Genomic DNA, 14,321 nt, shown 5'->3' with positions numbered 1-14,321 from the left:
AATATGGGCCATTGAATACAAAAACACATTGAAGTCTTAAGCACAAAGACCTTCAGTGCTTCATTTTTTTGTTTTGAGTTTAACTAGAGTAGCCTCAATGAGCAGTAGTTATTTATAGAGGTTTTCTTGCTCTCATTTTGTAAATCTAAATCTAGTATGTTATGATATACATGTAGCTAATTTAAATCAAACTCTATGAAAGTAATGAAGTCTTCTTAATAATAATAGGCATTTTTATAGCGCCATCTATCTAGAAATATTCTATTTCGAGGTGCGTTGTTATTATTATTATTACCCCGGCTTTAGCTCGAGCTGCCTTTCAGCGCTCATATGCATGCATTCAAGGAATAAATCCTGCCGGGTACCCATTCACCTCACCTGGGTTGAGTGCAGCACAATGTGGATAAATTTCTTGCTGAAGGAAATTACGCCATGGCTGGGATTCGAACCCACGACCCTCTGTTTCAAAGTCAGAAGACTTATCCACTGGGCCACAGCGCTCCTCACTGCATACTTGCAAATTATATTTATGTAGCTGATAATTTATATACATATATTTAATTTTAAACTAGAATCATGAATATGTAATCATGTAATATTTAGTTAAATATGAGCCATAGAACACATAGTTTATCATTTAGTTGTATAATCTGTTTAAACCCATTTGTGAAATCCTTGATTTTCATAACACACACACACAAAAAGTGACATTTACATGCATAATTACTTTGAAAATTCATTATTTACAAAGAAAACTTTATTACATTTTTTGTATTGAAACTGTACTATGTAAAGACAAATTGAATGTTTTGGACATGACTGCTTCAGATTCATTTAGTTATATATCTACAAATATAATTGATTTTCTTTGTTTTGTTTGTTGTCATTAGTTGCCCTGGTGATGATGGACTTGACAGTGTCATCAGAAGGTTTGTACAAGCCAAAGAGGTCAATCACAAAGGTCAAGGGATATGGGTCACTCTCAAAATGCTGCATGGAGAGGTCAAACAGGTCAGTTTTATTTCATTTTTTAAAGTTCAAATCCATATTTATTTGATTTTATATCATGAAATGTACAGATTGAATTGTATACAGCAGCTTATCATCATCCATCTGGCTTGCTTCTAACCGAAAGGAAAATGCGCTGTCAATTTTCTATTGGAATGGATTGCTTGAATTAGGTTGGAATTAAATGAGTTGAATTGGAATGAAATGACTTGAATTGAATTTATTACCATATCTCACTGACAAGTACAATTTTCATCAAAATTTACTTCACATATTAAAGAAAACATTAAATTTGGAGCTAACATAATTGTAACAAAATGCTGATCAAGGTTAACCCATATAAGGGTTGTTTTATAAATGGAAAAATGTCCAAATTTTCAGGGCTTGAGCAGTAAAAGTGTGTAAATGTCTATTTGTTTCTTTATATTTTGTTGTTTCAGGTATACAAAGAATACCCTCATCTGCTTGATAGCAAGACATCAATCTCAAGAAAGATGGGCTTTCCAGAAGTCATTATGCCAGGTAGGTAAACCTTGGACAAGTGCAGAAATGTGTTTCAAGACATTGGGAACTATCGGAATGTCTTTAATCCAAAATTTAAATATAGATATGAAACCAAAATAGCCGGAATCAGTGGTCAATGATATGTGCAATTAAAAAAAACAAAATGTGCAATCAAAACTTGGGTTGGATGACTGATATTTGAGAATGTTGATCTATTCGATCGAGTGCACTTATGATTATTCATATATGAAACAGTAAAATTGATCCCAGTCTAAAATTATTTTCGTGAACTAGTGAGTTTGGATCGATGAGAGATTGAGATGAATATCAAGCCTAGTTTCCTGTAACATAAAGCATAGATATTGATCATAGTGCTGATCTTTACAATTGATTATACACAGTAATAAATGCAATCAATCATAGAAATCATACCAATCTCTATGCTTTGTTTTGGGGGACCAGAAATCACTTTAAAGAACAATTTTACTCCCAGTTAGTGAATCACCTTTGACCTTGACTCTACCCCTTCAAGGGCATCTCCCTCCCCCCCATCACCTCTCAAACATCCTTGTCCCTATAGGTTAATAAATGGTTCCTTAATTGAATCAAACTAGAATAGCCTCTTCAGTTTGCAGGCTGCCAAGCAGAAGGTTATTATTTTCACTTAAATCCTTTGGAACTGATGATCTGTTTTGATGCCTGTAGGCATTTAAAGAATCTAGAAGTTAAAAGATTATTATACAAGTCAAAGCAAAACCTTCTGTAATTATTGTAATTTATGACAAATATCTAACTTGGGTTTGTACAGTTCTGTGTCAAATCAAGGTAATATTCTCCTGAAAAGGAACACAACAAAAGAAAAGAAAACAGACCTCACTCTTTATCATGATAAGAAAGCTGTTTGCCATTTTCTTTACTTAAATTGTTTGAAATATGGTATGTATGGACATGTATTCTTGACAACACATTTAGAGTGTATGCATGGATGGAATAGATGACATATATGCACCTGCTACTTGACAGAGACCAGCTGTTTATATCATATATACCACATGGGACTTATTCTGTATGTTCATGATTACTATATGATGTACTCAAAGGGCACAATGGAATCTTAATACAAGAACCATCCACCCCTGGTGTTGAAAGTGTTATTAGGAAGGAGACATTGTATTCTCTAATTATTACAATCAGCTGTTTTTTGTGTGTGTGTAAATGCAAGCCCCTGGGTTTGAGAATGTTGATTGGAATACTTGTTTTGGTCAACTGTTTTCTTTTCTCCTCTTTGGTATGTGACTCTTGGCAGAATTTCATCATTGTGTTTATCATTCAATGAATTATAGCAAGCACCACAGACTGTCAGTTCTTGGATGCATTATCTTAACCCTTTCCCTGTAAATATAAGATAGTACATCCAAGTTATAAGTCATGACCAGAACTGACCTTTAGCTTTAGTTTAATCCATTTTCGTTGTTAATTGATACTTGGGTTAAATTTACCCCTTTGCCAACCTCCTTAGCCTATTGTTACGGTCAAACCTAACCTACATGTTTGCTTCTCTCTTTTTTTGCAGTAGTTTTCTTTTTTCTGGTCCAACAATGCTAAAATCTTGATGTCAATCAATTTGCTTCTTTAAAAAAACAAACTTTTTATTACAAAATACAAAATAGGTCATAAATTATGAAACTCTCTCTCTTTAACTATTAGACATGTGAAACTGAATAAATTATTAGTAATATGCCCTGTAACATATTAATACAACCAATTATGAATTTAAAACATATCTCTTTCTGTTACACCTCCATGGACATATTGTAATGTTTAGTTATTAATATGAGTATTCCTGATAAATTCATACCTGACTTTGGTGTGTTTTTTTCTTGTAATTTGTTCTTCCTTTAGGTGATGTAAGGAATGATGTGTATATCACAATACTTCAAGGTGACTTTGACAGGGGAGCAAGGCCCAAAGCTAGAAACGTTGAAGTCAACGTATCAGTGTGCACAGAGGATAACACTATTCTAGAGGTGAGTGTATCCATCTGTGTCTCAGGAGATAATAAATGGTTCAAGGACAGGTGGATTATTTTACACTAGTAGTGCCCTTTAGTTGTAAAACATATACAGTGGTAGTGGTAGTGGTAGTGGTAGAGTTTTGTACAGGATAATTTGACATGAAAAAACAGCACCTGATGGAAGGGTGCTTTGTGGAGGGAAAGACAAGGGGCTTCAACAAGGTATTTGTGCCCTTTAGTTGTAAAACAAATACAGTGGTAGTGGTAGAGTTTTGTACAGGATAATTTGACACAGAAAAACAGCACCTGAAGGAAGGATGCTCTGTAGAGGGAAAGACAAGGGGCTTCAACAAGGTATTTGGTTTAAATTTTGATGTGATTTTAGTTTTGAATTGAAATTGATCACTGATGTTGCTTTCCTGGCTTCCAGGGGTAGTTATTCTAACGTTTTGGGACCACGCAAGCAGGATTGTGTCCCAGCTTTAAACGTTCTGATCTGTCTCATTTCTTTCACAGAATGCAATAAGTCAAGCATCAGGAGAGCCTGCAGACTCCAAGTACAGGTCTGTTGTTTACTATCAGGTCAAGAGTCCCAAGTATAATGAAATATTTAAGGTGAGTTATATAGTGTCTTCACTATTATAGGCCCTTTATCATTTAAAAGATGCAATCATAATTTACAATTGATAATTTTTTACATGGTTTGTCATAGACGGCAGCATAGCTCAGTTGGTTAGAGCGCCTGTTTCCAATAAGAGAGTAGATCTCAACGTGAGGGGTTGGAGTCCCACTCATGTTGAAACATGTTTGACAAAATACTGATGCCAGCTTGCCTCACCGCTGTATTCAGTGCAGATTTGAATGCAGTTGGAAAACACTCCGACCATCAGAAAGGACGCAAATGTTGGTCCCGTGTATAGGAGAGTCACAACCTATGCACGTTAAAACCAATACACTGTTCGTCAAGGAGTAGGGTGTTCACCCGGTGTATTGCAGGTGCCAGTCCCTACAAACCTCAATTATATGAAAATAACCCAGAATCTGGTCTGTACTCATAGAGGAGGAAGACTCACAGTTACATCTAATTGTATACTTGTAGTCCAGGATAGGCCCCATAGAAAACTGACCAAACCTTGTTTTTTCATAAATACAATATTTTTTGATGGTTTCTTGTCAATTCGAGGGTGCTGATTACGAATCTGAATGATGCCACTCGTGTAACCTTGAGCTTTTTCTGCAAATTGGCAAAATCCAATATGGCCTCCAAAATATGCAAATTACCCATGAAAATCATAAAATTGCCCGCACATTGGTTATAAAATGTATGTATTTGTGTTGCAGGAGTGAAATACTCTCTGAATAAACGATTTTTGACAAAAAATGATTTTCTAGATATTCAAAATGGCCGCCTTGCGGTAAATGCTCAAGGTTACACGAGTGGCATCATTCAGATTCGGAATCAGCACCCTCGAATTGACAAGAAACCATCAAAATATATTGTATATATGAAAAAACAAGTTTATGCCTCTTCTATCCTGGACTATTGTACATAAACCAGGTTCCTTTATCATACAGATACCATCAATTTTTACAGTTGATTGTAACAATTTGTCATCAACTTGTAATTACACTTAATAATATAAATGATTGTATTTTGCAATGTTATAGGACCCTGATATTGTTAGTGTATTCTGTATGCTAGTAGAATTTTGCTTGTGTCTAGGTAATACAATGCAAAGGATAGGTCTGTGGAATAAGTCCCATGCTGCATCTTCTGAATATGACTTTAAAATCTAAGAAGTTGCAGAATTTTAAAACTCATTTACTGGTATCAGAATAGCAATGTTAGCACCACATCATCACTAGCATAGTCACAATTGACCAGAACAAATACTTTAATTTCTGATTATTCATTTGTATGATGTAATTATTGCATCAAGTTCACATTTGTGTATATTGCAAGTCAGCATTTCCAAGAAGATTTTCATGCATTTTAAATTGTGTTTATAGTCATACTAATGAAAAATGTGTCTATGTTACGTTATTATTCTTGCAGGTTGCTATTCCTATCGATCAGTTCTGTAAGAACAACACCCATGTCAGGTTTACCTTCAGACATCGATCAGCAACAGAAGGTTAGTCTCTGTGTTCTTTGAAATTGTTGGTAACATTTTTAGTTGTCATCGGTCCTAAAAGTGTAAATAAGCAAATAAAGTAAATAGAAAAGTTCATTTCCGATCTCAAATTATGAAATGACAGTGGTAACATAGCCTTCATTTCACTAAAAAATCAATATTATTCATGATGATGATGATGACGGTGATGGTGGTGGTGGTGGTGGTGGTGGTGGTGGTGGTGATGATGATGATGATGATGATGATGGTGATGGTGATGATAATGATGATGATGGTGATGATGATGATGATGATGATGGTGATGGTGATGATGATGATGGCATTGAAGATAATCATTCTAAATGATAGTGATGAATTCCGCAAAATGCAATTTGAGGGTTGGTTTGTTGATGCTAGGAAGATAATCCTTAATCAAAATACCTTTTTAGATGATGATAGATTAGAAATATTATATATTCACTGTTATTTTCTCATGCAGCCAAAGACAAGCAGGAGAAGATATTTGCCATGGCCTACCTGAGATTGATGACAGAAATAGGTACAACCATCACCAATGGAGTACATGAACTCATCATCTACAAGGTAATCCTGTTCATCAAATCACAAAGATATTTCTCAAAGGATGTTTGCAGGTTCTGGATGGCGTCCTCCTAAAAGAAATTTCATTTGTATCATGTAGTTTTACGGAAATCCTATACTCTGAATATTTGAAGCCCGTTTTAATGTATAAAAGCATAAATGAGCAAATATCTCGATATTGCTCTTTTTTACAGTGTGACAAGAACTTGGAATCGAACACGTCATACCTAAACCTGCCATCTACAAGACAAGAACTGAAAGCCTACGAAGACAGGAATCAAACGCATGCATCTAACCATCAGAAGGGTCTATCCATAAGCAGCAAAGATACGTTTCAACTATCCACCGTGGTGTGCTCGACAAAACTAACACAAAATGGTAAGGAGGGGGCAGGTTAGGTGATAACACACCCTGTAGGATTCATTGCTCAGATGTTTTAGTGCCTCTCAGCTTCACCAAGGATACCACTGTTATAAAGTGCAGTAGAGCATATCCATGTTGTAGTTGTGCTATATAAATTGACATTTTTGTTGTTATAAATATTAATTATTTTAATAAAAAAGAATAATAATTTTGAAATAAGTTGGTAGCTCTCAATAATTGTTTCCTTTTTCCACATGTACTCAAAGATACTATCATTGAAAAGTATGTCTTTATGTTGCTTTGCCCTTTTTGTATATAGTTGATCTTCTTGGATTATTGAAGTGGAGAGCTGAACCTGATAAGATTAGACAGAGTCTCGAATCACTCATGAAGGTCGATGGTGAAGAGGTTGTCAAGGTATCTGAAGTGTTTGTTTTTATGAATTTTTTATGAGGATTAAGACCATAATATGTGGATTGGATCAGTAACATTGCATTGGAAATTGCAAAGATGTACATTAGAAATTAGAGTAGAAAGGATATTTCATGTGGTCATTTAATGAATTTATAGTATACATGTACAGTACTTAAGTAATGTAGAACATGCATTTTATGTTTGGTAATATGCTTTGTGGAGAAATTTTGAAAAACAAACTTACATCATTTGTGCTTCTTTATCATTATGTAGTGTATAATTGTTAAGAGCTTTTAGAATTCGCTCAAGAGTTTAAGTACACTATATGAAAACATTATATTCTTTCATAGATAAATAAATTAAAATGAGACTTCATGAACTGATCAACCAATGGTACTCAAGAGCATTATAGTGAACTTCAAACAAGTGTTTCGGGTAGGTTCATCATATGTAGGGTCGGATGTACACATCTTATAGAATTGCTCTTATATCATTTCTAATGAAAATCAAGTGCATGTGGTTAAAAATAGGATATGGGGCATCACTATTGATACTTGAGCTTAAAGGTCAAGTCCACCCCAGAAAATGTTGATTTCAATCAATATAGAAAAATGAAACAAGCACAATGCTGAAAATTTCATCAAAATCGGATGTAAAATAAGAAAGTTATGACATTTTAAAGTTAAGCTAATTTTTCACAAAACATTTATGCACAATTTAGTGAAATGCAAATGAGAGGGTTGATGATGTCATTTACTCACTATTTATTTAGTTTTTTATTGTTTCATTGTTTGAATTATACAATATTTCAAATTTGACAGATTTGACAATAATGATGAACTTGTCTGAACCATAAAATGTTAGAACAATGATAATTACACATGTTCATGGAGGATTCAAACTTTGTTTCACATGACAATGAGGAGAAAATTACAATATTTCATATTTCATATTATAAAATACTAACGAAATAGTGAGTGAGTGGCGTCATCAGTCCCCTCATTTACATACAAACTAGATGTGCCTATCACTGTTTATTGTGAAATTAAGTGAAACTTTAAAATGTCATAATTTTGTTATTTTACATCCGATTTTGATGAAATTTTCAGTGTTATGCTTGTTTGCACTTTCTCTTTTTATTCAAATCAACTCTTTGTTGGGGTGGACTTGTCCTTTAAGTTTTGGATGAGGTAATATTACTATTCCCTTTCCTCCTTTGTTTAGTTTCTACAAGACACTTTAGATGCTCTGTTTAGCATCATGGCTGAGAACCCACAGTCTGAAGAGTATGACAGACCTGTATTCAATGCTGTGGTAAGTTCATCTGGATCCATTTTAAAAAGCTTGTGATCATTGCAAACTACCTACTGCCGTTTAAAGCTACTGAAATCCCAGAAATTTTAATGCCCCCCAAAATAGTTGTAAATAAAAAAAAAATGTGAAGTTGGATGACAAGCCTGTACTTTTATACTGTAAGTAAATCAAAATACACACTGTGCACCATACAAATTCCTTATTCTTGATCGTTTCAGAAAAGAAAGTGATTGCAAGAAAACTGAACAAATGTAGTCTTCTAACACAGGTTCTTTTCAGTGATGAAAATACTACTAACTAGAATAGCGATACCTGTATGTAGTGTACTAATCAGAATATTAATATAATTTGAATTTCTTGTGAATAATCTTGCAACTGATCAGGCATATTATGAACCTTCACTGGTGAACAGGTACATTTTTCTCTTTTTTATTCAATTAAAATGCTGCTCGTTGTGTATATTTCAAGTTATCAACAGCAATTTAAAAGTAATGTTATTACTTGACATTCTAAATATAGCTACCGATTCTTACAATTTGACAATACTAAACATGATATTATTAATAATTTGTATTCATATCAGTATTGACCACAAATATAGGGAATGGTAATTTTATTTTATTTTATAATATGTTTTCTTTGTGATTTTCATTTTATTTTTTTATTCATTGTCTTTTTGTACGTAGGTGTTCATCATAGGGTTAATAGCAGATAGGAAATATCAGCAGTTTAGACCAGTACTGGATACATACATCAATGAACACTACAGTGTTACATTTGCCGACCAGTAAGTACTTCATATGCAAGCATGGCTGATGATGACTAAGTCACAGATGGCATAGATAATATGTGATGATGATGATAATGATGAGGATGGTGATAATGATCATGATGATGCTGATGATGCTAATGATGATGATGATGATGATGACAATGATGATGAGGATGGTGATAATGATGATTATGATGATGATGTTGATGTTGATGGAATTATGAGCAAACAGCAATACAAAGATGACTTTTATTTGTTTGTTGTTGATACTTCATTTATTCAATTCAATTTGCATTTATTTAAAATTTATGTTCACTCATAAAAAGCAGTAGAAACATATAAACATACAGGATAGACAATATACATGAATGCACAATAAAATCTGTAGTAAACATGAGTGAGAGCACTGGCAAGAAAGAAACAAACCTTATAATGCCAACTCAAGATACTTAATGGTATGAATTGAAATGACGTACATATTACACTAAAAATGAGACGACTAAAAGCCAACAAACCCTGGACCAAACAAAACTTAAATGCAAAATACAAGAGCCTACTATATTAATGCAAATAATACTGATCAAGTAAAAAAAAGTGTTATATTTATTTTTGGAAACATAAGTGATATACTGTAATGAATTTGGCATGGAGTGGAATTTCAAATGACAGGACCTTGATAAAATATTGATTGTTTATACAAAGCGTTATTAAAAGATGGCAAGTGAAAGATTAATGGTTTTTGTCTCGCCTGCATAGCAGAGCGAGACTATAGGCGCCGCTTTTCCGACGGCGGCGGCGACGTCAACATCAAATCTTAACCTAAGGTTAAGTTTTTGAAATGACATCATAACTTAGAAAGTATATGGACCTAGTTCATGAAACTTGGACATAAGGTTAATCAAGTATTATTGAACATCCTGCCTGAGTTTCAGGTCACATGACTAAGGTCAAAGGTCATTTAGGGTCAATGAACTTAGACCATGTTGGGAGAATTATTTTCAAAATCTTAACCGAAGGTTAAGTTTTTGAAATGACATCATAACTTATAAAGTATATGGACCTAGTTCATGAAACTTGGGCATAAGGTTAATCAAGTATTAGTGAACATCCTGCTCGAGTTTCAGGTCACATGACTAAGGTCAAAGGTCATTTAGGGTCAATGAACTTTGGTCAAGTTGGGGGTACATGTATTTGTTGAATTACTATCATAACTTTGAAAATTTATGGATCTCGTTCATGAAACTTGGACATAACGTTAATCAAGTATTAGTGAACATCCTTCCTGAGTTTCAGGTCACATGACCAAGGTCAATGGTCATTTAGGGTCAATGAACTTTGGCCAAGTTGGGGGTATTTGTTGAATTACCTTCATAACTTTGAAAAGTTATGGATCTAGTTCATGAAACTTAGACATTAGGTTAATCAAGTACCACTGAATATCCTGTGCGAGTTTCAGGTCACATGACCATGGTCAATGGTCATTTAAGGTCAATGAACTTTGGCCATGTTGGGGGTCTTTGTTAAATTACCATCCTAACTCTGAAGGTTTATGGATCTAGTTCATAAAACTTGGACATAAGAGTAATCGAGTATCACTGAACATCCTGTACGAGTTTCAGGTCACATGACCATGGTCAAAGGTCATTTAAGGTCAATAAACTTTGGCCGAGTTGGGGGTATTTGTTGAATTACCATTCTAACTCTGAAGTTTATGGATCTATTTCATTAAACTTGGGATATAAGAGTAATCAAGTATCACTGAACATCCCCTGTGAGTTTCAGGTCACAAAACCAAGGTCAGTTAAGGTCAATAAACTTAGGCCATGTTGGGGTAATTGTTGAATTGCCATCATAACTTTGAAAGTTTATGGATAGAGTGAATGAAATGTGGACATGGGTGTAGTTGACAAGTCTTAAGTCACCGTTCAAATGTCATCTATGGTCATTGAACGTGGTATTATGTCATTATATGAATGGTGTTTTTGTGAATGATTATCTTACAGTAGTTTTCAAAGTTAGCACTGCTGCTATATTAAATCTCGTAATGCAGGCGAGACTGCCAGAGGCGTTCCACTTGTATGATTAATATGATGTAATTATTGTTAATTATGTATAATATTAATGAAATATATGCCTTGAAATTATTAATCATTGGATTAATTGTTAATTGATATTCAAAAGTAAATATAGGTGACTAATGAAAGTAGAACAACTTGCAACTGATACAACTTTCATAATCCACTCATCATTGAGTGATGTTGAATCATAATGTTAATAATTAATGGATATTTATAATTATACCCTTGTTACAGCAAACTTGCCAAGGTATTAAAGGACCTATTAGACAGTGCTGGTGAGCTAGACAGTCCTACGCAGCTTCTCCAAGCTCTCAAAGCCATAGAGTATCTATTCAAGTTCATTCTCAGGTCCAGGAAACTCTTTGTGGCGTAAGTCCATTCTCATTCTCAATCAACCTATTGACAACTGAATTCTATAATTTCCGTAGACGTGGTACAGGACCATCAGTTTCCAGCAGGCAATGGGTTAAGCCATATTCAGACGTGGAGTGAAAAACACTGACATTTGTGTTCAAAGTTGATAGGATAAGAGGCAACGCAGCAGGTCACAGAGGCAGAAGACATAATGCATATGGGCTATTCCACGGTTACTCACGTTACATTTGGAGACACCTTGACTCATACTTGGAGCTGTAACTCCATTATTATTGATAGGAACTAAACATCTCTTTATCACAACATAGTACGCAGTCTGACTATCCTTTGTATAAAAAAAACTTGGGAAATTTCATTATGCTCCTGGCAAATCTTTGAAATGTGTCGGTTACTCATGTAACATGATTTGGACATGCATAAAATGAAAAGTGGACATAAGTGAAAAGTGTCCTCATGCAAGGCTTTTATGAAAGTTGATTATATCCATTTCAAAGAAGTATATTAGGGAGACAAATTTGTATATGGTTAAAAAAATAAAGAACACATGGTTTTTACTAGGGGTGCAGATAAAGTGGTTACTCACGTTACGGTTTAGATGGGCTATATGTACAAAGACACATTGAGCTCATGTCCACCAACCTATGGAATTGCCCATATATATATTTTCATTTAGTTACAAAAAGCTTTTGGCCAATCAAAAATATTTGAAAACAAATAGAGCAAAATGTGAATGGTTTGGACAATGCAATTTTCATCAATATCCCTCTTATAAGAGATATGATGCATAGGTGTACTTTCATTTACATAAATCAGTCAGAGTAAGAGAGAAGGGACGGAGTTCTTCAATTTTTTTACATTTTCCATTGTAATATTCCAATGTAAAAGGGGCCATGAATAGAATTGTTTGATGTTATATTTTCTCTTCTATGGCTTTATTCTTCCAGTTTGCATGGTGAGGCAACGTGTAAGCAAGGGTTTGAGTCTTCCATTCGAGAGGTCTTCCGCTCCCTCAACTGGTTAATGACATACACTGATGATCTGATGGTTCTATGCCAAGTAAGTAATACATGATACTGATGTGGTAGGAATATATATAGTCAGTTGTTGCTCAAAGTAGCTAATCATTCTGATTGCTTTGTGCCACAACTGAATATTTCTGTACCAGTCTGTGTGATACTCCATGACGTTCAACCCCTTCTAGTTTATGTAACACATTGCATGAGAATGATGATGATAACGCCCACTTGTTTAGCCCTTGTATCCGCCATATTTAGATGCTTATCTCTCCGCGTGCCACTCTTTACCCAGGTGTAGTAAATGGGTACCTGGTCGGAAGAAATTCCCTGAATGGTCGAGCACCCGATGAGTGCCATGCTAATGCCAGGGGTAATAGTATGCAGTGCTTGGAAAAATTGTATTTAGCGCTTTATAAATGTTCTTATTAAGTTGATTCATATTGAGAGAACCTGGTGGCTGGCATGGGGGTTATGCATGCAACACAAAAGTACAAACTAAGCAAGAACTTTTTATTTTCTTGATCACTTATAGGGAGCTGCCATGAGGTTCCTACCACATATCATCAAGGACACCATGCAACAGTTCATCCCTAAAGAGCTTGCCATTCACCTGAAGGAGTTCATCCTCAATCTGCCTCCAGATCGTCTTGTCAAACAGAAGCTAGAGTGCCTCAGAGACTTTGTCCAGAGTGAGATCTTCAAAGTCAGAGGTAGGTTCACGCTGGTCACCCGACATTCGAGTAGCTGCAACAACTGTTCTTGCCTTAGTTTCTCTGTAGATATAGTGTAAACATTACGATAGAGGTTTTATTGTTCAGAATGTTTTGGTTAAAAATAACATGAGGATAATGCTTAAGGATAGGTTTCAAATTAGAGTTTGGTTGAAATATTTTTTTTCGTAATGTGCTGATTTTATTACACAGGAGAATCTTTTACTTTAGCCAATATCTCATCATAGTTTTTCAAAGGCCAATTCTAATATCGCCACCATTTCAAGTCTAGTTTGTGGCTAGTTTTTTTAATGCCCCAAAGCATAACACCAGCTTTTAATATGAATGAAGAAATGTAACCATTCAACCATCCAATGTCAATTCTAAGACGAGCAGCATTTTAGGTTTGACAGCTTTTGGTGGGACACCTTTAACTACCAAACCTCAACTACCCAATGTTTTTTTCATTTGATATGTGATAGAATGCAGAGCAGTACTTCTGCCCATGATGACAGGTCAACTCAACACACTCATCTTGAAGAGAGAAGAAATGAAGTCATGCGCTGAACTCTTCCAGGAGATCCTTGATACATTATGGCAGAAAGAAACGGTGAGAAACTTGTGTCCTTACCAACCAACATGTCCTTGTCCCCTGGCTTGAAAACTTGGGGAGTGTTTTCATGAACCATCTTGTCATTGATGATCGCTCGTAAAAATTGCTCTGAGTCAATCAGGTGCAAGGATTTTGTTAGTGTATGAAAATTGTCATTGAAAATCATTGACTTTCCCTGTCATGAAACGCTCCCTTGGTTACAGGGTTTGGTGGATCAGGATATCTCTGGATAATTTCGGAAGCTGAAAATGTATGGGGGTTTTTTTCCAGAAGAAAACAAGAAGGGTATTTCATTAATGAATTCTGGAAATTGATGGAAAATAAGTCATTCAAATTATAGATTTTCCTGAATTTATTTGTGTAACAGATCATTGTCATTCTATGGTTATGTAATCTACAATGTATGTTCTGATTAAGTCTTTACAC

General features: G+C 34.8%; 1 protein-coding gene across 8 annotated transcripts in view; it reads left to right on the top strand.

Annotated features, from left to right (window-relative positions):
• Nucleotides 1-14,321, top strand: part of LOC129273213 (dedicator of cytokinesis protein 1-like) — an 85,726-nt gene that overhangs the window by 32,323 nt on the left and 39,082 nt on the right. For all 8 annotated transcript variants that reach the window (XM_064107170.1, XM_064107168.1, XM_064107169.1 and 5 more), the window contains exons 11-24: nt 891-1,011; nt 1,449-1,530; nt 3,415-3,539; nt 4,043-4,141; nt 5,583-5,661; nt 6,140-6,243; nt 6,435-6,618; nt 6,923-7,020; nt 8,242-8,331; nt 9,018-9,118; nt 11,416-11,550; nt 12,501-12,612; nt 13,105-13,282; nt 13,765-13,892. In XM_064107170.1, coding sequence (XP_063963240.1) covers nt 891-1,011; nt 1,449-1,530; nt 3,415-3,539; nt 4,043-4,141; nt 5,583-5,661; nt 6,140-6,243; nt 6,435-6,618; nt 6,923-7,020; nt 8,242-8,331; nt 9,018-9,118; nt 11,416-11,550; nt 12,501-12,612; nt 13,105-13,282; nt 13,765-13,892 — 1,636 coding nt within the window. The remainder of the gene's footprint in view (nt 1-890; nt 1,012-1,448; nt 1,531-3,414; nt 3,540-4,042; nt 4,142-5,582; nt 5,662-6,139; nt 6,244-6,434; nt 6,619-6,922; nt 7,021-8,241; nt 8,332-9,017; nt 9,119-11,415; nt 11,551-12,500; nt 12,613-13,104; nt 13,283-13,764; nt 13,893-14,321) is intronic.

Source organism: Lytechinus pictus, chromosome 12 (assembly GCF_037042905.1).
Source record: "Lytechinus pictus isolate F3 Inbred chromosome 12, Lp3.0, whole genome shotgun sequence".
NCBI classification, from domain to species: Eukaryota; Metazoa; Echinodermata; class Echinoidea; order Temnopleuroida; family Toxopneustidae; genus Lytechinus; species Lytechinus pictus.
This window is presented reverse-complemented; position numbering and strand designations above follow the sequence as displayed.